Here is a 25966-nt window from a genome sequence, read left to right as displayed (position 1 = left end):
TTTAGTTTGATATAATCCCATTTGTTTATTTTTCCTTTGGTTGCCCGTGCTTTTGGGGTCTTATTCATGAAGTCTGTGTCCAGACCTATTTCCTGAAGTGACTCTCCTATGTTTTCTTTAAGAAGTTTTATTGTTTCAGGGTGTATATTTAATTCTTTAATCTGAGTTGATTTTAGTATATGGTGAAAGGTATGGGTCTAGTTTCATTCTCCTGCATATGGATATCCAGTTCTCCCAGCACCATTTGCTGAAGAAGCAGTCTCTTCCCAGTGTATAGGCTTGGTGCCTTGGTCAAAGATCAGATGGCTATAGGTGTGTGGGTTGATTTCTGGATTCTCTATTCTATTCCATTGGTTAGTGTGTCTGTTTTTATGCCAGTACCATACTGTTTTGGTTATTATAGCTTTGTAGTATAGTTCAAAGTCAGGTAGTGTTATGCCTCCAGCTTTATTTTTTTTTGCTCAGCACTGCTTTGGCTATGCATGGTCTTTTTTGTTATTCCATATAAATGTCTGGATAGTTTTTTCAATCAGTTTCCAACACTGCCACATTGGAGATCAAATTTCCACATGAGTTCTGGAGGGGACAACACATCCTAACTCCATCATTCCCCCAAAACTCATGTCACTCTCACATACAAAATACTATCCCAAAATTCTATCCCAACAGTCCCAAAATTCTTAGCTTGTTCCAGTACCAACTTAAAAGTCCAAAGTCCCAAGTCTCATCTGAGCCCAAAAGCAAAAGCCCTTCTAGCTGTGAACCTGAAAAACAAAACCAAATTTATCTGTTGACAAGATACAATGGTGGAACAGGCATTCGTTACACATTTCCTTTCCAAAAGGGAGGAACAGGCCAAAAGAAAGGAGAAACAGGCCCCAAACAAGTCTGAAGCCCAGCAGGGCAGACATTATGTCTTAACGCTCCAAAATAATCTTCTTTGACTCAAACTCCTGCATCCTGGGCACAACTGGGCATCTGGGCCCCCAAAGCTTCAGGCAGCCTCGCTTCCACAGCTCTGCCAGGTGCAGCCCAGTGGGTTGAGCTGGTGCCTGCAGATTTTCCAGGCCTGAGTTGCATGTTACCACCGGCCTTGCATTTCTGGACTCCTGGCATCAGCCCCACTGCCTTGGCTCTACTAGACATTTCTCTGTGGGGTATCTGACCCCACTTTTCTGCTCAGCATTGCTCTAGTAGATGACCTCTACGGTGGCTCCACCCCTGTGGCAGGTCTCTGCCTGGGTCCCCAGGCTTTTCCAGACATCCTCTGGAATCTGGGTGGAGGCTGCCACGCCTTCCACATGAGTTTTGGAGGGGACAACACGTCCAAACTCCATCACTGACTATATTAAATCATTTTATTATTTTAAGAACCATATTATAAAATTTTACTTTGAAAAGTTATACATACACTATATCTTAAATTTTTATATTTTTAGATCTTCTTATAAAGTTTTGATTCCACATCTGGTAATTAGAAGTCATTTTGAAGAGGTGAAGTCTATTGCTAGTCATATTCAAGAGGACTGGAAAAGTCTTCTAACCAACTGCTTTCCAAAGATTCTTGTAAATATTCTTCCTTATTTTGCCTACGAGAGTACAGGAGACAGCGGTATAGCACAGCAAAGAGACACTGCCACCAAAGTCTATGATATCCTTAAAGGTGAAAACTTCTTGGGAAAACAGGTATGACTTCAACTTTTACCTTCTTTTTACCCCCGAATCGATCTGAGATGTAAGCTTTAAATTTTAAGGCTATTTATTCATCATTATCTTTCATAGCTAACCCATGAATCTTTTGTTATGTGTTGTTCTCTTCCTTTGATTGGGTTTTAAATAAGAGGAAATGTTTTTTGTTTTTTTTTTTTTTGTCTTTTTGTCTTTTTTCGTGACCGGCAACGGATCGCAACCCTCAGTGTCGCGCCCGTACCGGACCGGGACCGGCAATGGGATCGCAACCCTCGGTGTTGCCCCCGCACCTCGCTCAGCCAGTGAGCGGGAACCGGTCTGTATGTGGGATCCGAACTCGGCGGGAGCGCTGCCGTGCTTCCCAAGCGGCGCACTGTAGCAGTGCGCCACCGGGCCGGCCCAAGAGGAAATGTTTTTAATCAGAAATAACACACACACACACACACAAAAAAAAAACCCCAAAAACTTTTGGAATAATTTTATTGCTTCTGCCTTTTTAAAAGTTAATTTTAATTGCTGTTAATACATGAAGGCAAATTGGTTGTTAAATTCAAGTAATACTGAACATTGTTTAGAATATCTTTACTCCCTCTTCAGAATCTCACCAAGCTTTCCACTTTTCCAGGTAAAGTACCATCCCAAGTTCCTGTACCCTGCCTTTTCTTTTTTTATGACACTTATTACATTCTAGCATATGATATAATTTACTTTTGAAATATATTTATATCAGTTTTCTCTACCATAATATAAGCATTATGAAGGCAGGATTTTTATCTTTCTTTCTCCTAATGTATCCCAACCACCTAGTATATTTTCAGTACTCTTTAAGTATTTGTTAAAAGGAGGAGTCAAGAAGGATCTGACAAGCTTTATTTTGTAATACTTTATATACATCCAAAATTATTTGAGGCAACTTATATTAAAAGACATGCACATATTTTTAAGGTAAAAAAGATTTGTTCCCTTCAAATTTATTCTGTCATTTATTCATTCATTTTGGACGTAAGTAAGGGCTGACTAACCAAACTTGGTTTATATTAGAATTATGGGGCTGGCCCGGTGGCGCACTGCTACAGTGCGCCGGTTGGGAGCGCAGCGGTGCTCCCACCAAGGGTTCGGATCCCACATACAGACTGGTTCCCGCTCACTGGCTGAGCGAGGTGCGGGCGTGACACCGAGGGTTGCGATCCCGTTGCCGGTGCCGGTCCGGTACGGGCGCGACACTGAGGGTTGCAATCAGTTGCCGGACACGAAAAAAGACAAAAAGGAAAAAAAAAAAAAGAATTATGATTGGATAAGTGTCAAGAGACTTTTGTTTGTTTCCTAGCTATCTATATTGAACCAAAAACTGGAACAGCAAGTGCCTCCATTGCTTAAGTGGACCTAGTCAGAACTGGTTGTAAATCTGTAGTCTGGAGCCAAATGGTGAAAAGAGGACTTCTTTCCCAAAAGACAGATGGAACAGAATGTTGGCACTCCAGAGGTTGTGGATGGAATTTGAGAGAGATACTCTGTCTGCTTCTACCCCTCCCAGCTTAGATTGCTGAGCACCCCTGATCTTACCTTTTTTTTTTTTTTTTAAATGTATTCAAACCAAAAGATAATTTTCAGAGTCAGAATAGGTTTTGGAGGGAAAAGTGATTTCATTCAACCCTGATTGAAACACCAATCTCAAGAATGAAGAGAGGCATAAATTAAATAATAATTTATTAGCTTCTTGGTTGTAGACATAAGTTAAATTTTTGCTAGTCTCAATTTCATTTAACATTAAGTATAATTTTTTTTATTGTTTCTCTATTATATAGTTTCTCTGCATCAATCTTTTAGATTCTTTTTTTCTATGGATAAGTGTTAGTGCAACTATTGTCAGTCTTTGAGTCTTCTAAAACTGCCAATTGTTAAACGCCTGAAATGTTCACAGTTAATGAGATTGTTGGCTGTATCTAGACATCTGAACAATTTCTTTGTACCTTGGCTAGATGTTACAAATCTGGCTTATTAGAGAATCATATGAAACTTGTGACGTTAGTTATCATACTATGTGTAAGGAAACTTATTAATTTTTCCTCTGATATTAATGAGACTTGACTAGTTTTTCCTTACTTATTCCAGATATACTTTGGAATGAGGCTGGATTTTAAAAGGGTTGAAACCTTGGAGTTGATTACGTGGACAACTAATCTAAAACTAGGGAAAGGCTAGGATCTTTACATTAGGTTTCTATCTTGTTACCTCCTTAAAGACTTTTTGTTATTATGAAATATGTTTCCAAACTTCTTCATTCATGAAGTAAATCAGCCATTTACCTTTTAGTTTAGAGCACTGTAATTCCTTTTTTGGAGAGTTAATAAATCCACCTTTAAGAATTAACAGTTCTCATTCATTTGGCCAAGATGTAACATAGCAGACTCATTCTTTAAATTTAGAGATCTGTGCCTTTTGTGAGGCTATCTGTAGCAGGAAGCAGACTGATGAAAAGTCCACTCCTGTGGAGAAGTATTTTAGTCTACTATTGATGAAAGGGGATGTGGGTAGGAGCTATCCTCAGAATTTGGGATATCATCCATGTAGATGTCTGAGAAGTCATACAGAGAAAAAAGATAGGAATTTCCAATTGGTGGAAATTCTTAGTAAAGTTCTACAAGTGAGACAGAGTTCCCAAATCAAAAGTAAAATGAAGATTGAGGAGCAGTATAGATCAGTGGGGTATTTGGTTGGCAGGAGAATTACCAGGTTGAGGAATATAAAGGTACTTCAAAAAGTTCATGGAAAAGTACAATTAAGAGATAATACGAATTTTTCCATGAGCCTTTTGAGGTACCGTTGTACAATGCTAGCCCTGAAGACTTAGTTAAAATGCTTCTTTAAAATTAAACTAAAGATTTGGATTAAGGGGGCCTTGTTTGTTAGAATTTCCCTACCTTCCTCTCAGTCTACAATTCACTGCATTGAAGAAAATGGAGTTAGCTATATGTCTTGTAGACCTTGGACTTCTGGCTATCTATTTTCTTTTATAGTCATTGAATAATTTTGGAAAGAAGGCACTAACATAAGCCCATTGAGTCATCTTAAAGGTCAAAAATATAAAAATATTAAGTATCTTAATTATGTGTCTTTTCAGATTGATCATTTATTTATTAGTAATTTACCACAGATTGTGGTGGAATTATTGATGACATTACATGAACCAACAAATTCTGGTGCCAGCCAAAGCACTGACCTCTGTGACTTTTCGGGGTATGTACATTTTAAATTTAGAGAACTACCTACAACTTCATAAGTTCCTAAGGAAGTTCGTTGGTTGTCACCTTCAAATGTCTGTTTCAGCTTTTAGACATATATTCTTTTTTAAAAGCTTGTTTCTTTAAAAATAGCCAACTTTGAATTGGAGTACTTACTATCCACTTTTACTGTAGTCTCCCGACAGTAATTGTATTTTCTAGTTTGACCACTTTGTTGGCAATTGTGCCAGCTGTTGTCTGTTGAAATTTTTTTCTCCATGCATATTCCTGGTTTTCTTTTCCTTATCTGTGATTTGCCTTTCTTTATGATCCTATGTTCACCTTTTCTTTACCATGTTTCTTAGCTGTACAATTTAATTTGGATGTGAAACCTCCTTGGTTAGAGTTATTTTCTCAGCTTGACTATTTCAAATATTTGAAAACACCCTCTACTTTTTATATACCCTACTGTGCTAGGCATGTGAAATAGTAATAATATCTCACAAAGTACTTTTACATATATAAATTTATTCTATCTAAATAGTGCCATTGCCGTATCTTAAAATAGTATTGCTTTTACATGACTAGCATAGACCTGAAGTGAAGTAATACTAAGGCTCATTTGTGGAGCTGCCATTAACTTTATAAAAGATTATTTAAGCAAACCATTTTTTTTTCTTTTCTTTTTTTTTGACTGGTAAGGGGATAGCAGCCCTTGGCACAGTGTTGTCAGCTCCACGCTTGCTCAGCCAGTGAGCACACCGCCATCACTATATAGGATCCAAACCCACGACCTCGGTGCTACCAGTGCCGCACTCTCCCAAGTGAGCCACGAGCCACAGGGCTGGCCCTTAAGCAAACCATTTTAAACAAATCATTTAAGATTGTTTAAGTCGTAGAGGGTGAAAGGTATTTAGAATTTCGGATTGTATATGGACTGTGGTAATGTCATTTATGATTTTATTAAAAGTATAGTTTTTTAGTTAAAAAATAGTTTTAAAATTTGGGGGTTATCATCATGTGAAATTTGACTTGGGAGTTCACTGGTCTATCAATAAAACCTGTTTTTATTGATAATTGTTTTTTGAAAATGATGACTGCATTTTCTCCTATAACTTTTTTAGGGATTTGGATCCTGCTCCTAATCCACCTTATTTTCCATCGCATGTGATTAAAGCAACATTTGCCTATATCAGCAATTGTCATAAAACCAAGCTTAAAAGCATTTTAGAAATTCTTTCTAAGAGTCCCGTGAGTATACATTACTAGTGTAATAATTGAAGAGAGAATTTCTTCTTTTCAGCTAGAAAAATCCGTGTAAGTACACTTTGGAGAGAGAAAAGTAAACAAATGGAAAATTTATCTGAATAATTAAAAAAGAAAAACACTCATTTACAAGTTTATATCTTGGTATTTTACTTGTGAGCATTAGTTAAAATGTGTTCATATGAGGGGTCTTCAAAAAGTTCATGGAAAATGTGTATCATGAAAAAAGCTGCATGGGTTGCAAAATTTCTTTGCACCAAATAAACTCCTAATAACTTATTATAACATATATGAAAAGGATCTAGATTGAGGCACTAAGAAGGATAAGACATCAGTTTGAAAAGAGCTGCTATCAAAGCAACATGAATTGTGCTAAAATTGAAGCAAGAACAAACATTAAATTTATGGTGATGCTTGGGTGGAAGAATGGTGAAATCATTCATGCTTTATAAAAAGTTTATGGGGACAATGCCCCAGAGAAATCGGCAGTTTGCAAATAGATAACTCATTTTAAAAAAGGACAAGGCAATATTAAAGATGAAGCCCACAGTGACAGACCACCCATATCAATTTGAGAGGAAAAAATTAATCTTTTTCATGTCCTAATTGGAGAGCACCAATGTTTAACAGCAGAGACACTAGCCAGCACCATAGATATCTCAGTCGGTTCCCCTTACACAGTTCTGACTGAAAAATTTAAGTTGAGCAAACTCAATGTGTGCCAAAACTGTTGGGCCCAGATCAACTGCAGACAATAGCAGAGCTTTCAATGGAAATTTTCAACAAGTGGGATCAAAATCCTGAAGCATTTCTTCAAAGAATTATAACAGAAAGCTGAACATAGCTTTACCAGTAGAATCCTGAAGACCAAGTGCAATCAGAGCCAGGGCTACCAAGAGGTGGAAGTGGTCCAATCAAAGTAAAAGCAGACAGGTCAAGAGCAAAGGCCACAGCAACAGTTTTTTGGGATACTCAGGACATTTTGCTTGTTGACTTTCTGAAGGGCCAAAGAATGATAACATCTGCTTCTTATGAGAGTGTTTTGAGAAAGTTAGCCAGAGCAAAATACCTGGGAAACCTTCACCAGAGAACCCTTCTCCACCATGACAATGCTCCTATTCATTCTCATCAAACAAGGGCAATTTTGTGAGAATTTCAAAGGGAAATCATTAGGCATCTACCTTACACTTCTGATTTGTCTCCTTCTGACTTCTATTTGTTTCCTAATCTTAAAAAACTCTTTAAAGGGCATCCATTTTTCTTCTGTTAATGGTATAAAAAATACTGCATTGAGATAGTTAAATTTCCAGGATCCTCAGTTTTTCAGAGGTGGACTGAATGGCTGGTATCATCATTTACAAACGTGTCTTGAAATTGGTGGAGGTTATGTTGAGAAATAAAGTTTATATTTTTATTTTTACCTTTTAAGTCCATTTTTCTACGAACTTTTTGACCTCCTATTAGTCCAGTATTTTGCGATACTTTAGTCATATACGTCTTATTAGCTCATGTTAGCTCAGAGAGTGTATTTGCGTTTGAATGAGAATATACTATTTAATTATAGTTTACTATCTGAAAACAAATTGACAATAGTTTTTTTAAGTTTAAGATAGTGATTTTCTTTATGTAATATTTCGCATTTGATACCAAATCCAAATCTAAATTGTTATTTAGTTATTTTAAATATAAAATGTATTTATTATGGCTGAGTATACTTGATGAGACAAGTTTTTACTAATGTATGTTTATTTTCTAGGATTCCTATCAGAAAATTCTTCTAGCCATATGTGAGCAAGCAGCTGAGACAAATAATGTTTATAAAAGGCACAGAATTCTTAAAATATATCACGTGTTTGTTAGTTTATTACTGAAAGATATAAAAAGTGGCTTAGGAGGAGCTTGGGCCTTTGTTCTTCGAGATGTTATTTATACTTTGATTCACTATATCAACAAAAGGTAAATAATATATTAAATGGACTAATATATAAATAGTTTTTCTACCCTGTTCTTTTAACTGAAAATGTATATGCTTTCTTAGAGGTAGACCCCAGAGTATTGTTTTCTGACTTTTGCTTTTAAAATATATATCTACCTGTTAGTTTTTAAAAATTGCACTGCTACATTTTCATCTCTAGAAATCTCAAGTACTAAGGATCTTCAACATTTTAAAATAAATGTTCTAGTTATAGATTGCCTCAAATAAATATGTTATTATAGAAGTGGGGTTGTATATTTAATTTAACATCCCTGATCTTTTCCATTGATTTTAATGAGATTTCTATTGGGTTTTTTTTATTGTGGTAAAATATGTAACATAAAATTTGTCATTTTCATCATGAAATGTCCAGTATAGTGACATTAATTATGTTTACAGTTTTATGCAGTAACTACATATTCCCCCTTCCCTTCAGCCCCCGATACTTCTAGTCTACTTTCTGTCTTGATGAATTTGCCTAATTTAGGTATTTCGTAAAAGTGGGATTGTAAAGTATTTGTTCTCTGTGTCTGACTTATTTCACTTAAAGTGTGTTAAAGTTTCATCCATCTTTGTAGCATGTATCAGAATTTCATTTCTTTTTATAGATGAATAATATTCCATTGTATGTGCTTGTCTGTTCATCAGTTGGTGAACACTTGGGTAGTTTCTGTCTTTTGACTGTTGTGAATAATGCTGCAATGCCCAGTGGTGTATAGATATCTGTTTGAGTCCCTGTTCTCAATTCTAGGTACATACCTAGGATGATATTGGCGGGTCACGTGGTAATTTTATACTTAACTTTTCGAGGAACTGTCAAACAGTTTTCCACAGCAGCTGCCCATTTAACATCTCACCTGCAATGCACAAGGGTTCCAATTTCTTCACTTTCTCACCTCCACTTATTATTTTCTATTTGTTTTATTATAGCCATCCTGGTAGGTGTGAAGTGGTATATCATTGTGGTTTTCATTTTGTATTTCTCTAGTGGCTAATAATGTTTTACATCTTTTCATGTGCTTATTGACCATTTGTGTTTCTTCTTTGGAGAAATGTCTATTCAAGTTCTTTGCCCAGTTAAGTTCATAACCCATTTTTTTTGTTGTTTTTTTTTTTTTCCTTTTTGTCTTTTTCTGTGTCCGGCAACGGATCGCAACCCTCAGTGTCGCCCCCGTACCGGACCGGGACTGGCAACGGATCGCAACCCTCGGTGTTGCTCCCACGCCTCGCTCAGCCAGTGAGCGGGAACCGGTCTGTATGTGGGATCCGAACCCTCGGCGGGAGCGCCAACCACACTCCTAAGCGGCGCACTATTGCAGTGCGCCACCGGGCCGGCCCATAACCCATTTTTTTTAATTTGGTCTTTTTGTTGAACTCTAGGAGTTCTTTATATATTCTGGATATTAAACTCTTATTAGATATGTGATTTCCAGATACTTTCTCTCATTCTGTAAATTGTCTTTTTACTTTTCTGATAATGTCTACTGATGCCCAAAGGATTTTAATTTTGATGAAGTCCAGTTTATCTACTTTTTGTCAAATCCAAGGTCATGAAGATGAATTGTCATTTCTGTTTTATAGAAACATAATTGATTTTTGTGTATTATTTTGTGACCTGCAACCTTGTGGAATTTGTTTCTTAATTCTAGTAGTTTTCTTGTGAATTCTTTAGAAGTTTCTATGGCTATAGGATCAGGTCATCTGTGAGTAGAGATAGTTTTGCTTCTTTCTTTTCAATTTAGATGCTATTAATTTGTTTTTCTTGTTTAATTGCTTTGGATAAAACTCCAGTACCGTGTTGAATAGCTGTGACGAAAGTGGACATCCCTGGTCTTTTTCCTGATCTTAGGGGAAAGCTTTCATTCTTTTACTATCGAGTATGATGCTTGTTATGGGTTTTCCATAAGTTCCCTTTATTATGTTGAGGAAATTCTTCTATTCCTATTTTTTTTCTGAGGGTTTTTTGTTTTTTTAAATCATGAAAAGGTGTTGGATTTTGTCAAATACCTTTTCTGTGTCTGTTGAGATAATGTAGTTTTTTCCCTTCGTTCTGTTAATGTGATGTCTTACATAGATTGATTTTTCTTATATCACACCACTCTTGCATTCCTGGTCAAATTTCACTTGGTCGTGGTGTACAATCCTTTTAATATCCTGTTGGATTCAGTTTGCTAGTATTTTGTAGAGGAGTTTTGCATCTATATTCATAAGGAGTATTAGATATTCTAATTTTCTCATAATGTCTTCATCTTGCTTTGGAATCAGAGAAATGCTGGCCTTATAGAATGAGTTATAATTGTTTTCTCTATTATACTTTTTTGAAGAGTTTGGGAAGGATTGGTGTTAGTTCTTTAAATGTTTAGTAGAATTTACCTGTGAAGCTTTCTGGTCCTCTCTTGTCTTTGTTGGAATATTCTTTATAACTGATTCAATATCTTTTGTTCTTACAAGACTGCTCAGATTTTCTGTTTCTTCTTGAGTCAGTTTTTGCAATTTGTGTGTTCCTGCAAATTTGCACTTTTAATCTAGGTTATTTAATTTTTTGTATGCAGTTGTTCATGGTATTCTTTTATAATCCTTTTTATTTCTGTCTTCTCTCGCTCTCTCTTTTTTTTTCTTTGTAAATCCAGCCCCAGAGGTTTGTCAGTTTTATCTTTCAGGGAATCAATTTTTGGTTTTGTTGTTTCTTTCTAATATTTTTCTATTCTCTGTTTTATTTATTTCTAATCTTTATGAAAGAAAGTGAGCCAAAACGCTGGGTACCAATCAAGCTTTATTAAAGAAAAGAAATCTGCCGGGCTGCACTCAAAATGGAGAGCAGCAGCCGGGGCTGCCCTCAAAGTGGAGAGCAGCACCAGGTGTTGGGGTGTGAGAGCGTATATAGGTTGTAGGGCACCAGGGCTGGCTGATGCAATCGAGGAGGGGCATTACGCTAGAGCAGAAGCTCCACCTGGCTGATGCAACCGGGATGGAAAATTGCACCAGTGTGGAAGCCAAAGGGTTTCTATTTTGCCGAAGGCACGAGGCTTCTCGTGAGGAAAGGGGGGCTGGGGCTGGTGGCCATTTTGTGCTTGGCCTTGCCTAAAATGGTGCTGGTTATGTTCAAAACCTATCACTTTATTATCTCCTTCTTCTGCTTGCTTTGGGTCTAGTTTACTCTTTTTTTCTAGTTCCCTAAGATGTAAATTTAGGTTATTAAATTGAGATTTTTTTTTTTAATGAAGGTGTTTACTGCTACACATTTCCCTCTCAGCACTACCTTTGCTGCATCTCATGAGTTTGGGTATGTTGTGTTTTCACTTTCCTTTATCTCTGACCTCTTTTAGCATATTTATGAGACTTCCTTAAATGGGTGTGGAATAAGAGAGAGCAAGAGAGAGAAAATAAACTTTTCCTAGTGTTTGAATATTGGGCCTCTGCTGGGACTCTTCAGCACTTAGCCAGGCTTGCATTGAGCCTTGGAATCAGCCCCAAGTAGAAGTTTAGGGTCTCTCTGGTCTGGGTGTGTGTGTGGCTTTCTAAATTCCTCCTAACTTATGAGTGCTTTTACATACTGTGATCTCCCAAAGAAACTCCCTAGCTTTTCCTCCTTGGCTTTAGGCTGTCTATTGCATGTCTCAACAGTAATCTTTTGCCCTTCTTTACTGTGGGTTGTTGGTCAGCCTTACAAAGTTTCAAGCAATGCCCTGCAGCTTTTCTAGTCTGGATGAGGCTTGTTATGCAAAACAGAGCCAAGCACCTTGCATTAGTCCTTCAAGTAACTCCTAGACAAGTTAGAATAGACATCACAATAGTTTGCAAATAAGGTCTGCTTTGCTTCCTCAAGAACCACCATGAGGAAGCAAAGCAGTGATCCACTCAGAATGTAGGCTGCCATGGCTGCTGAGCCATGGAGGGGTGGAGCAGGACAAGTGCAATCACCAGAAAGCTTTTTTTTCAGTTGCATTTTTCTTGATTCAGCATTTTCTTGTTTGCTGTAAACCTTGGACTGTTTACAGAGTCTTTCTAATGAAGTTGGCTCTGGCACTTTTGCTTATTTTTCAATGATGAGACCATAGAGCTGCATACTCTGCATTTTGCTGATGTCAGTAGTCTTTTTGGCTTATAAACCATTAAAGTATTAGATATGAAAGTGACTTTCATGTCAAAGCATATCAGAATTAGTGATGTTGAATAAATATGACTTTTGAGTTAATTTATTTCAAAGTAGTTTCCTGGACCTATTTTTCTTCCTATATTAGGCCTTCTCATTTCATGGATGTGTCGTTGCGTAGCTTCTCCCTTTGTTGTGACCTATTAAGTCGAGTTTGCCAGACAGCAGTGACTTACTGTAAGGATGCTTTAGAAAACCATCTTCACGTTATTGTTGGTACACTTATACCCCTTGTGGATGATCAGGTGGAAGTTCACAAGCAGGTAATTTCCCAAATCATTCTCAAAATGATATTTGAGGGCCGGCCCCGTGGCTCACTTGGGAGAGTGCAGCGCTGGGAGTTCAGCGGCGCTCCCGCCGCGGGTTCGGATCCTATATAGGGATGACCGGTGCACTCACTGGCTGAGCGCGGTGTGGGCAACACCAAGCCAAGGGTTGCGATCCCCTTACCGGTCACACACACAAAAAAATGGTATTTGAAATATATTGATAAAGTATTATTAGGAGGAGATGAATGTTTTATATTTACTTGGTAAAATTAGTAATTTTAGTATAAATAGTTTTTGAAAAATGGTTGGAAAAATGTTCTTAATGAATTAATCTTTGTATTCAGTTAATCTATACCACTTAATAATTTTGATCTAATAAATTACCTGGTAGTTTTGTCTATTACTTATGCTGAAGTGTAGAAGTTAGTCAAAACTAAAGATAGCTGTTTACATCATTATGATGGTAAGATATTACCTATATAAAATGTTTTGTTAATATTGGCATTTTCATGCCTCAGTGCCCATTTTGTAGTAACACCTTACATATTTGTCTAATTATTTGAAAGCACAGAAACTAAAAGCTGGTATCTTTAGAAATAATTAGAACATTTTATCTGAACTAGGTTGATCAAGTATCATTTATTACAGCAGGTTTTAGTTGTTGTACGTTAAAATATAATTAAGTATATTACCCCCTTTTAATTTTTTTCTTTTTTAATTATATTTAGGTGCTGGACTTACTGAAATACTTAGTGATAGATAACAAAGATAATGAAAACCTCTATGTCACGATTAAACTTTTAGATCCTTTTCCTGACCATGTTGTTTTTAAGGATTTACGTGTTACTCAGCAGAAAATCAAATACAGTAGAGGACCCTTTTCACTCTTGGAGGTAATAAAAATTCCACTGTGTTACAATTTTAAGAGAGCATAGACTGTAATACCTTATTAAAAACCTCTAATGCTCCAGCAGTAAAAAATAATCTTTTTTTTTTATTATGGTTTGAAAAAAATGAGATTTACCCTCTTAACTAATAGAAAAATGAATCTCAATGTATATCCTTGCACTGCAGTAAAAGTATAAAGATCAGAGCTTCCTGGTGAAGATCTGAATTTAAATATTCAAGGAATCTGATATAAAATATTCTTGATTTTAAAACACATAAGATCCTGTGGTTCTTGAATATCTCAAAATTATAATTGAATCCTTTGAGGGTCAATTTAATATGTGCATTAGAGATGATATTTAACTTTTAAAATTTTTTCTAGTATTTGTAGTTTTAATCCTTTTAAATTTCAAAATTATGTTCTTTTTATAGTTTTAAAAATCATATAAATCTTATATCCTTAAAATCATATTCTCTATTTGACTGTATATCAGTATGGAAACAGGGCTGGCTGGTTAGCTCACTTGGAGAAGAGTGTGGTGCTGGTAACACCAAGGTCAAGGGTTTGCATGCATCCCCTTACCAGCCAGTTTTTAAAAAATATGGATACATATTTAAATACATTAAGATGTAAAACTGGAGCTATACTACTGAATAAATAGTTTGGTTTTTTCCCTACAATTGAGTATGCTGTAATAATCTTGAAATCTAACTGTGTTATGAGAAAGTCTGTTAGAATTTAAAGGATTAAAACATTGTAAGGTTTGAAGTGGAAGAAGTACTTTATTTCTACCTTGTTTGGTAGTAATAGTGATAGAGTCAGTGTCTGTAAAAGGCAATTACTATTTTTTTTTTTTCTTTTTTAAAGTTTATGTCATGGACTTAATGCATGTTAATAGCAAGTTACATTTTTTAGTAATTTTCTCTTTCAGGAAATTAACCATTTTCTCTCAGTAAGTGTTTATGATGCACTTCCATTGACAAGGCTTGAAGGGTTGAAGGATCTTCGAAGACAACTGGAACAACATAAAGATCAGATGATGGATCTTGTGAGAGCATCTCAGGGTACTAATTTTAATAACATGAGTTATTTCTACATGTTTCTTTTAAAAAGAATATTTAGAAATTTTTGCCATTGGTTTGATTGCCACAGACTTAGTTCATACCCTCATCATTTCTCATCTAACCATAAAACTGGTCCTAACTGGTTTCCTCACCTTGAACTATTCCCATTTTATCCATCTTCTGCCAGAATGATTTCTCTGAATCCAGATACGTTCATGTTATACTACTGCTTAAAAATTTTAACAACTTCCTACAATTTTAAAAGAAAAATTTTAATTATTTAGAGACAGGCATACAAGGTAATCTATCTGTGCCTTCTACTCCAGCCTACTTGAATGAGAGAAATGTATCTCTTAATTTTTTAAGGCTTTTAGTCATGTGTATATGTGTTGTGTGTATGTATATATGTGTGTATATTTATATGTTTTTCTAGCTTTTTTTAAACTTAAGAAAACATCTATTTTTGTATTAATTTGATTTGAGTTTATTATAATATTGCACCTGGGGGAAAGTTTTTCTACTTATTGATTTTCATCTTTCTGTGCCGTTTATTTTATATTCTATTGTATTCTTCTTATCCTCAGTACTTTTTTTTTTTGTCTTTTTCGTGACCGGTAAGGGGATCGCAACCCTTGGTGTGGTGTCGCCCACACCACGCTCAGCCAGTGAGCGCACTGGCCATTCCCATATACGATCTGAACCCGCAGCGGAAGTGTTGCAGCGCTCCCAGTGCCGCACTCTCCCGAGTGTGCCATGGGCTCGGCCCTATCCTCAGTACTTTTTAAAACTAATTTTGGTTTTAACCATCTGAACTCAGAGTTTCTAGTCCATTTGTTCTGAGGAATATAAAATATGAACACCACTGTCTCTTGTTCTTATGTGTTTAGATATTCTATTGGCTAGACCTGCCTTGTGCTATACAACTACTAGCTATTTGTGGCTATTTAAAGTCAAATGAATTAAATTAAATAAAACTTAAAATTTAGTTTTTTCATTGTACTAGCATATGTCAGGTTCTCAGTAGTACATGTAGCTAGTGGCTGTTTTTAGACAGCACAGATTATAGATGTTTCCATCATTGCAGGAAGTTCTGTTAGACATTGCTGGTCTTGATTCTAACTGTAAGATATTAAAAATCCAGACAGGCTCCCAGGGTCCCTTCTAGCTTTAATGTTGAATGATTCTTAAGTTTCTAATTATTTGTGAGTTTGCTAAGGTATTGACATCGTGCGCAATTTGTTCAAGACATTTTTCTTTCTCTGTGTCTGCTAAATATTGCTAATCACTTCCACGTGGTTCTGTTTCATAAGGAAGTTCAAATTTATTCACTACATATTTTTTGAGCTGCTCATGACTTAAAACCTTTCTTTATAAAAAAAATTTAGTAAGGTAATTTTATATGCATATTGTAAACAAAAGTGTTATCATTGTGATAATTTAAATTTTTTTCAAAATTATTTCTAGATAACCCACAAGATAGCATTATGGCAAAGCTAGTTGTCAACTTGTTGCAGTTGTCCAAGATGGCAGTAAACCACACTGGTGAAAGAGAAGTTTTAGGTAAACTGTTTGACTGAAAGAATGTGAGGTTTTTATGTTTGAGTGGTCAACTTTATAGTATCTTCAAAATAAGTGAAAGTTTGTCATTCGTGATATTGGGGAAATATGAGATGCTAGGTAAGTTATATTTCCTTTTTTTTTTTTTTGGTAGATTCAGTCTATTATGAAATGGCTAATTTATATTTCTATTTAATTCGAGTATTCCTAAGCAGCCCCCCTTTCATATTCCTTAAATATTTATATAAAATGAAGAGTTAGTGATTTACACATGTGCATAACTATTAATTTGCAAATGCCTTGTAAATATTCAGGAAAGTCAGAAATACCTGTTTGTAAAGTTTCAAATAAATTGAATTCTGATACATTTTATAAATATAACTGACTGGTATTTAATACCTTTTTTATATAACAGAAATAAGAATGAAGATTTGGAGCACTAGATTAAACTCAAATATTAAAAAAAGCATTCAAGTCCTTTTCTACTGTCACCTTGTGGGGGGGGCCCTAATGTAAGATAAATGGCCAACATCATGTCTAGTATCAAACATAATTAAAGTCAACTGGAAGTTGTCATAACAGTGTTGCTTCAAATAGGAAAAATAAGAGGGATGAGTGTTGCTTCACAGATTTTACGGTATTTCAACAGTCTTCCTTAATTTCTCAGTGAGAGCCTAGTATGTAGGGTACTTTCTTTTTTCGTAGATTTTTTTATTAAAATATGTCTTACATATAGAAAAGTATATACATCATAAGTATATAGCTTGAACAGTATTTTCAAACAGAGTGCATGTGTACATCTAGCACCCAGCCCAAGAAACAGCCTTACCATAAGCCTAGAACTTTTGACTAGGCATCTTGTTCCTTTGTCCGTAGGAGCACTGCTTGTAGGGACAAGCCTGATTTGCTACAGTAGCCCCAAGTGGCTTTCCTATATAGCATAAAATCATAGTGGCTTGTACCCACAGCTAACATCATACTCAATGGTGAAAGACTGGAAGCTTTCCGCCTAAGATCAGGAATGAGACAAAAGTGCCTACTTTCACCACTGCTATTCAACATTATACTGGAATTTCTAGCCAGAGAAATTAAACAAGATAAAGCAATTAAAGCATCCAACCTGGAAACAAGGTAGAACTATCCCTATTCACAGGTGACATGATCCAATATTTAGAAAGTCCCAGAGAACCCATAAGAAAGCAACTATAGAGCTAATAAATTCAGCAATTGCAGGGTGCAAAATGAGCACAAAAATCATTTGTGTTTATATATACCAGCAGTGAACAATCTAAAGAGGAAATTAGGAAAGCAATTTTGTTAAGAATAGCACCTAAAATAAATTCCTTAGAAGAAATTTAATCAAGGAGGTAGAAGACTCATACACATTCTGTTTGTTAGAAGAGTCACTAAGTATAGTCCACACTCAAGGGGAAGGGAATTAGACGCAACGTTTTCAAAGGAGCAATATCAAAGAATTTTATATTACCATGACTGGGAAAGAGCATGAGGAGTCCTCTAAGATGCTCAAAATGTTCTGTCTTCATCTGGGTAGTGATAAAAACAGATCAAAAAAAAATTTGTGTGTGTATAAATTTTCACTGAACTGTGTGTTTAAGATTTATAGACTTTATGTATTTGATACCTCAAAAAAAGATTTTACCATTTTTAAGGTTGATACTCTCATATAGTGGCCAGGTTTAGACTTTCATACTTACTAACTACATTCACTTACTAATTCATCTATCTACTGGATATGATTCTATAGGAAAAAATATCTGTTGCCCACATATGGATGATATGTAAAGGAAATGGTACGGTATTTTGTAGCTTCTTTAATCTGCTCAAAATCTTTGAAAATATGGGCCGGCCCGGTGGCGCACTGCTATAGTGCGCCGCTTGGGAAGCGCGATGGCGCTCCCGCCGAGGGTTCGGATCCCACATACAGACCGGCCGCTCACTGGCTGAGCAAGGAGCGGGGGCAACACCGAGGGTTGCGATCCCGTTGCCGGTCCCGGTCCGGTACGGGCGCGACACTGAGGGTTGCGATCCGTTGCCGGTCACGAAAAAAGACAAAAAGACAAAAAAAAAAAAAAAATCTTTGAAAATACACGTAAAGCTTGAAGCATGACAAAACAGCATTATATTTTTGAAATTAGAAAACTTCTGCTTTATGTAAGATTTCTTACCTATGACTTAACTGAAATGGAATTTCTGTACGCAGAGGCTGTTGGAAGCTGCTTGGGAGAAGTGGGTCCTATAGATTTCTCTACCATAGCTATACAACATAATAAAGACACATCTTATACCAAGGCTCTTGAGTTATTTGAAGATAAAGAACATCAGTGGACCCTCATAATGCTGACCTACCTGAATAATACACTGGTAGAAGATTGGTGAGTATTTTTTGATACCTTCTAAGAGGGTGCTTCAAAAAGTTCATGGAAATAGAGAATTAAAAGATAATATGAATCTTTCCATAAACTTTTTGAAGTACCCTCATATCTGATTACACTTATTCTGACGTTCAAGAGGAATGATACTTCACATAAATTAACATCATATTTTAAGTTCTCATACTTTTTTTTAATCTCAAGTATTTTTATGAAAATTCTTGTATTTTTATTAATTCACATAGTTATTGATCCTATGTATGTATCAGGCACTAGACATAGTGATGAACATTTCAGACAGGGTCTCTATTAAATTCTAGTTACAGTAAACTGGACAAACAATAATTACGAAAAATGCCAGGTGATTCTACACAGAAAATTAAGATAGTGGAATGTAATAGATGATATTTTAGGTACTTGTCAAAATCAGAGCTGCCACCCTCTTCTAAGTTAGGCTTCATTTTAGTCTTTTTAAAATAAACCATAGAGCAGAAGTTTGCTGGCCCCAGAACTCTTAAGCTAATCAGACAGGGTTTTCTATTACTCATTTATTCTCTATGCAAAACAGAATTGCAACAGATAATATAAAAATTTCAAAACTATTCAAAATATCAAAATTTCAGTTTGCTGGTTGTGAAATTACTATTGCTTTTAATTTCCTTTCTGTCTCTCTGTTATTTTTTCATTGATTGGTTGACTGATTAATTGGTGTATTTGAGCACCCCATCACCACCATTTTTGGTGTTCTAACCATTTTTGGTTCTAATGGTTTGTCCCACCACCAAGCATCTTTCTAAAGTAAATATGTGTTCTAACTTTGTTTCTCTACCCATTTTCTTCCTTCTCTAAGGGAATAAGTGATGGACAATAATATCTGCCTGCTGTGTCTCCATTATTGACTTAATGGACTTATATCTTTTTCTATTTTGTTGTTGTTTTTATTATAGTAAATAAGTTGGAATGATTTCTTTCCTGACATTTTATTATAAAAGTTTTCAAACATACAGCAAAGTTGGAAGAATTTTATAGTAAACACCTATATACTAATCATATAGATTCTACCGTTAACATTTTACTACTGTCCTTGCTTTATTACTTTCAGCCAGGCTTCCAACCTCATATTAATCCACCTTATTTTAAAAATGTGTTTCAAAGTCTATCTGGCACAGTTTTTGAAGAGAGATTTTCCACAGAAAATTTACAAGCATTAAATATTTCATTTGTTACATGGTAATTTGCAATTGGGGTTTCTGAAAAAGGTGCACACAGATATTAGTGTGACTTAAACTTGAGAATAATAGGGAACAGGTACAAGTTTTCCTATCTTTCTGTAAGAGGAAAAAAATCATTAGGTGTTTAAGGGGCTTTAGCATACAAAGGAGAAGTTGACTAAGGGATTCCCAGAATAGCTGGTCAAAGAAGGCTTCTTTGAGGAAGTGTCAACTTGGCTGATCTTAGTGATCAAAAATAAGCTGTAAAATGATTAGGGTAAAGCATTCCAGGCAGGGAATAGCTAGACTAGAGATAAACTTGGTGTGTTTGAGGAACAGAAAGAAGCCTGGTATGGAGGAAGATGACAGGAGATGTTATTAGAAAGGTAGGAGTAATTCTGTTTAAGAAATTTGGATTTTATTTGAAGTATATAAGGAAGCCTGGAGTTTTAAGTAGTGTTGTGATGCAGCTTACATTTTTACTCTGGCTTTTATATGGCAAATGAGTTATGAAGGGGCAAAAGTGGAAACAGGAAGATCAGTTATGTGGAACTATTACAGTAGTCCAGAGGAGAAATGGTAGTGACTTGGATTAGGGTGGCAGTAATGGACAAGAGAAACATGGATGGAATCAGGATATGTTTTTAACATAAGGCCAGCAGAACTTGCTGATGAATTGGATATGGAGGAACGAAGGATAAATCCAGGCTTAGGATTTTTTTCAATACTCTTTTTGCAGCCGTGCTTTCCCTAATTTTTGTGAAAGAGGAACTTCACTTTTTTATTAGAGATTTTAGATGCCTTCCCTAATGATTTTCAGCTAGATTCTGGTCAGAATAAGTGTGTACATGCTGTTTGTTTAAAATTGTTTTTGACAGTAATTTTATTATTTGGGATAAAATGTCATTCTGCTTCACCCCAAAGTATTTGTATCCTCCAGAGAAAATATTATCAAAATATTATTTTCTCAGTTGAATTAATATTTTAACATTCTCACTACTCATGTTTATTAGGCTATGTTATTTCCAAGTATTTCTTTTTATGAGTGCTTGTCATTTATAGTAGTCATAATATAAACATGGCGAAGGGAATTGATGTTGCAGTGATTAGTAACTGACGTTTACTTAAGGAATATTCAAAATACATTGACAGCTTTGACTCATTTGATGTTATAGAATTTTATAGATGTAAAATTTCCTAATATAAATTTTAAATTTTAGTTTTTTAATTTTTTCAGTGGGGGTTGCTTAACAGTAATCAAGATTAATAATTGATGTAGTTTATAGGCATTTGAATTACATGTGTTTTTCAGCGTCAAAGTTCGATCAGCTGCTGTTACCTGTTTGAAAAACATTTTAGCCACGAAGACTGGACATAGTTTCTGGGAGATTTATAAGATGACAACTGATCCTATGCTGGCCTATCTACAGCCTTTTAGAACATCAAGAAAAAAGGTGTGTTAAGTAATAAATGTTTATTGAATATCCACTATATCTAGAGTAGTTCTATTTACTATGGGTTATGAATATCAAACTGCTTAAAATATTGTACTAACATTTAGCCTTTCCTAGAAATAATTTAAACTGTTCTTCTTGAATCCAACAGATTTTTTATTTTTTGTAAGGTAGTGTGGAAAAGCTGAGATAGGTACTTAGCTAAGTGATGGTTGATTTGGGGAGTAGGGGAAATTTTTAATGACAGTCCTTTTTTACTTAGCAGTAGAAAACCCTTTCTTTGATTCCATGAAAGCCATTGATCCTGGGTGTGGTTTATAGGTATTGTGATCAAAAACCAGGTGTTTATTTCCATAGCAAATTAATGTATCATAATCCCCTAGTGAAATGTAAAATGACCTATAGATTTCTCCCTTTTTCTGTGTTCATAGCATAACAAGGTTCCACTGAAAGTACTCTGTGAATGATGTTTAAGAACTTTTGCTCCCTTAGTCTAAACATTCCTCTTAACTATTTTATTTTCATAAAGTGAGAATTACATAGTTGAGTTTTCACCAATTTAATTTCAGGACATACACCTGTCATTGAAGTAGTACTTTTAATGTACCATAAATATAATATTGCTCTTAGTGAAATTACTAGTAATATAAACTATTAATGAATTAGTAATAAAATCTCTAAAGCACTATAATTTTGACATTTAAAAATCTCATTTCATTTTTTTTTTTCTTTTTGTCTTTTTTTACTGGCCGGTAACGGGATTGCAACCCGTGGTGTCGCGCCCGTACCGGGGACCGGCAACGGGATTGCAACCCTCAGTGTTGTGCCCGCACCACGCTCAGCCAGTGAGCGGGAACCGGTCACCACATGGGATCCGAACCCTCGGCGGGAGCGCTGCCACCACACTCCCAAGCGCGCGCACTCTCCAGTGTGCCACCGCGCCGGCCCAAAAATCTCATTTCATTTTTAAATCAATTCTGTGCAGTAGATTTGGACTGGCTTTGTACATGACACGGATGGTGCAGAGAGTTTGTCATTTGTATAATATACTACTAAAGAGTGAGTGCTCAGTAGAACTCAAGTTTTCTGCTGCCTAGACCAGTAATTATTTACCATACCATTGTGCAACTCATATAAACATAAATGTTTTAATTTTAAAAGGTAATTATTGCCTTCAGATTTAGTTTGAACTATAGTTGTATTTGAAAACAGATTGGTTTGTGCGTAGATATTTGTTTCATGTAGGAAAGGTAAAATGGTTTTCTAATTCTCTTGCTTACATTTTCTGATCCCTTTCTTTCTAGTTTTTAGAAGTACCCAGACTTGATAAAGAAAGCCCTTTAGAAGGCCTAGATGATACAAGTCTGTGGATTCCTCAAAGTGAAAATCACGATGTTTGGGTAAAGACACTGACTTGTGCTTTTTTGGACAGTGGAAGCACTAAAAGTGAAATTCTTCAATTATTAAAGCCATTATGTGAAGTAAGATGATTAATTAGTCTAACTTAATTCCTTTTTTCTTTGTTTTTTCCATTCTGTGTGGCTACTGTGTACATATTTATGACCTATACATCTAAAGAGTGCTGTGGCATTACCCATCATTTTCATGCACTGTCACCCACACTCAGCTGTTATAAATCCATAAAAGTGGGCATCTTTGTTTAGCCATGACTTTATATGTTAGGTTTGTGCTTTGACATAGCAACATACTAGATGAGTTCCAAGGGGTGCCTTGAATAATTTATTATTAATGATAGTTAAAATACTGATAATCGTAAATTATTTGTATTAGCCAAAAGTCTGCTCTAACTTTGTTTACTTCTGATAAGTAAACAAACTGTTTACTGTCTTTTACTTTCTCTGATATGCTTTCTTGAGTGAGAAAAAGGGGCAGCAGATAACATTGCTTTTTTATTTTTATAGTTACAATTTATTTCAATAAAGAGTAAAGGTACTTACTAAATCAAACAAAGTCTGTACTCTTTTATCAAATGTGTAATTCAAAATGGCACAATATAATGATGCTCTACGACAAAGTTACTACCCTAATTAATACTCACTGCCAAAAATGATTTAACAGAAGTGTGAAAACACAATATTGACTAGGTCAGATACCTGCCAATTACAAATAACTGATGGGAAGTATTTTGGTAAAGCCCCTACCTTGAAAGCTGTTTTAAAAGTAGTCATTGTTTTCTACGGTAAAAATAGTGACTGTATCACATTCTCTGCAATACTACACTACACTTGTACCAATTCAGCAGAGTGGTACCCTGGACACACACACACACAAATTTCTTATTAGTGAACAAACCTAAGATTTTTATAAAGCTTTGACTTTGAGCCAGAAGATAAAATGTTCCAAATATACATGTATACACACCTCAATTCCTAGTACCATAAATTTTCCAGTTCCCAAACTGGACTTTTGACTTGTCTTTAATTTAAAAAGGAAAAAAGTATGCAATAAGTGATCTATAATCTGTCTTATGTGAGTGGAGTCTGAATATTATGGATATGGAGTGTGATGATTCGTCCATATGATGATTATGGAGTGTGGTGAATGGCAAAAATAAGGTGCTGTACTGTTTTAATGTACCACATGTATTAAAGAGTTTTCCTGCACTTTGGAGCATACCACAAATAAGTACCCAAATTATACACCCAGAAATTGAGGTTTATTAAGAAATAAACATTTTCAGTGATTGTCGTAGCTCTTTACTACGTGTAGAAAATGCACAAAAATCGTATTTAAAGCTTTTTCCTTAAACCTTTGATACCTTTTTCCCCAAACCTTTGATACCTTTTTCCCCTTGTGTCAAGTCAGAAAACTGTTTGTGTTATTAATAATACTTTTTAATTCTGAAATTAGTAGTGACATTATAATTTTATTTGTAAGCATATCTTATTATGTTAATGGCCTTGACTGGAAATGGACAATTGCAGTATAATATTAAACCGTTTGATGTAGATATACTAGCTTAGTATGATAAAGAACAAAAAACAACACTACCTGTTACCCATGTTTTTTGTGTTTTTTAGCAGTATATTGAGTTCATGGCAGATTAGTCTTTAATTTTTAAGAAGTTTATATGTCAGCAATAGGGAATGAAAATTTTAAGTAAAATGTATTACTTTAACTCAAATTATTGGGATGTGTTTGTATATTGTAGGTGAAAACTGACTTTTGTCAGATTGTGCTTCCATACTTGATTCATGATATTTTACTCCAAGATAGAAATGAATCATGGAGAAATCTGCTTTCTACACATGTTCAGGGATTTTTCACCAGCTGTTTTAGACAATTCTCACAAGCAAGCCGATCCACAACCCCTGCAAATTTGGATTCAGGTACTCTGTTAAATTTCCAACATTTATACTCTTCTCAAGTTCTAGAGAAGGATAGATTTAATTTTAATTCCATCTAAAACATTTTGCAGGTTTAATTCTGTAACCTAAATTTCTATTTTCTCATCTGTAGAATGAGATAAAAGTTGTAGCAGGGTTTTTATTTTCTTTTAAACTCTTAAAAATTTTATGTACAAAGAGCTAGCATGGTTTCTTTTGTTGAGTGGATGCCTTGGATAATCCATTCAAGGAGGATCACTTAATCCAACTTGATTAATCTTATATCCATCACGTACTGATGGAGACACTGGTGGCACACATTGAGGCTGTACTTCCAGATCAGACCATGCCAGTTTGAACAGATGGAGCAAGAGCAAGAACTCTGGCTGAATTTTCGAGGGTGACTCCAGTAGAGCTGCTGGCGACCTATCTTGCTTTCAGGAATGCAACTAGGCAAAAGGTCTAGCAAGTTTTTGATGTATGTGAAGCACTTAGGATGATACTTGATGTGTAGTACTCTCTCAGTAAATTAGGGCTATTAATAAAGGGGCAACTAATTGAGCATTCAGCACGAGTCATGCACTGTGCTTGGCACTGATGATATGGATATGATCAAGACACACCACATTTTAGCAATGGGAAAAACATGTAAGTAAGTAAACGCAATAAAATATTTTAGGTACTATGGTGGAGATATGATAGAATTTTTATATTTTCAGAGCTCTGGCCAACTCATTTTAAAACAGCAACCTTTTTATTGCAAAAGCATACGTGTTTATTGTGAAAAATATTGAAAAATTTCACAAATTCAAAAAAATTACACATAATCTGTGATCTAAGATAACTACATTTAACATTTGGTATATATCCTTCCAATTTTTTGAAACAAAAATTGGATTGTACTTTATTTATTCTTATAACCTACTTTCCATCCATGATGTATAATGAGCATTTCCCATGGTAAAAGCTTAATAGAGGAAATTCCACCAAGGATTCAGTACACATAATATGTACATGAATAACTGAGGGCTCATTATGGGTCAGTTTTTCAAACCTAAATTTTGAAAAAGTATATAAAATTTATAGATCTCCACTTTTAATTTACTGTCTTTAATACATATTATTAATGTATTTTATAGGCAAACATAAAACTAGCTACAAATTCACTTATTATACTTCAAGACCGATACAATTCTAATAAAAATTTTGACTTAATGTGTTATTTTGCTGCAACTAAATTATTCCTCCCAACCTGACTATGGTTCCAGTCACTTCAACGTAGGTTCTGATTACTCAATTCTCCCAGTTGTTTTTTCTATTTTTACTACTACAGCCTTTATTTGACATGACTCTGATATCATTTAGACTTGACTTTGCTATGCTTTATCTTTTATGTGTGTTCTTTCCTATTGGCTAACAGCAATTACAAGTCTTCTATTTGGAAGAAAATAGTTATGAACAAACATGGATGCTCATGCTGT

The 25966-nt window shown here is 35.2% G+C and overlaps 1 protein-coding gene across 1 annotated transcript in view; it reads left to right on the top strand.

The window, feature by feature from the left end:
• Nucleotides 1-25966, top strand: part of ATM (ATM serine/threonine kinase) — a 128450-nt gene that overhangs the window by 52406 nt on the left and 50078 nt on the right. Inside the window, exons 27-38 of the mRNA XM_008581365.1 lie at nt 1440-1686; nt 4811-4926; nt 6035-6161; nt 7933-8132; nt 12393-12567; nt 13302-13466; nt 14394-14526; nt 15991-16086; nt 18305-18476; nt 20997-21138; nt 22443-22619; nt 24311-24488. Of these exons, the coding sequence (XP_008579587.1) occupies nt 1440-1686; nt 4811-4926; nt 6035-6161; nt 7933-8132; nt 12393-12567; nt 13302-13466; nt 14394-14526; nt 15991-16086; nt 18305-18476; nt 20997-21138; nt 22443-22619; nt 24311-24488 (1928 nt within the window). The remainder of the gene's footprint in view (nt 1-1439; nt 1687-4810; nt 4927-6034; nt 6162-7932; nt 8133-12392; nt 12568-13301; nt 13467-14393; nt 14527-15990; nt 16087-18304; nt 18477-20996; nt 21139-22442; nt 22620-24310; nt 24489-25966) is intronic.

This window comes from Galeopterus variegatus, unplaced genomic scaffold, assembly GCF_000696425.1.
Source record: "Galeopterus variegatus unplaced genomic scaffold, G_variegatus-3.0.2 Scaffold2336, whole genome shotgun sequence".
In the NCBI taxonomy this organism is placed as follows: domain Eukaryota; kingdom Metazoa; phylum Chordata; class Mammalia; order Dermoptera; family Cynocephalidae; genus Galeopterus; species Galeopterus variegatus.
Note: the sequence above shows the minus strand (reverse complement) of the source record. Positions and strands in the feature narration are given on the sequence as shown.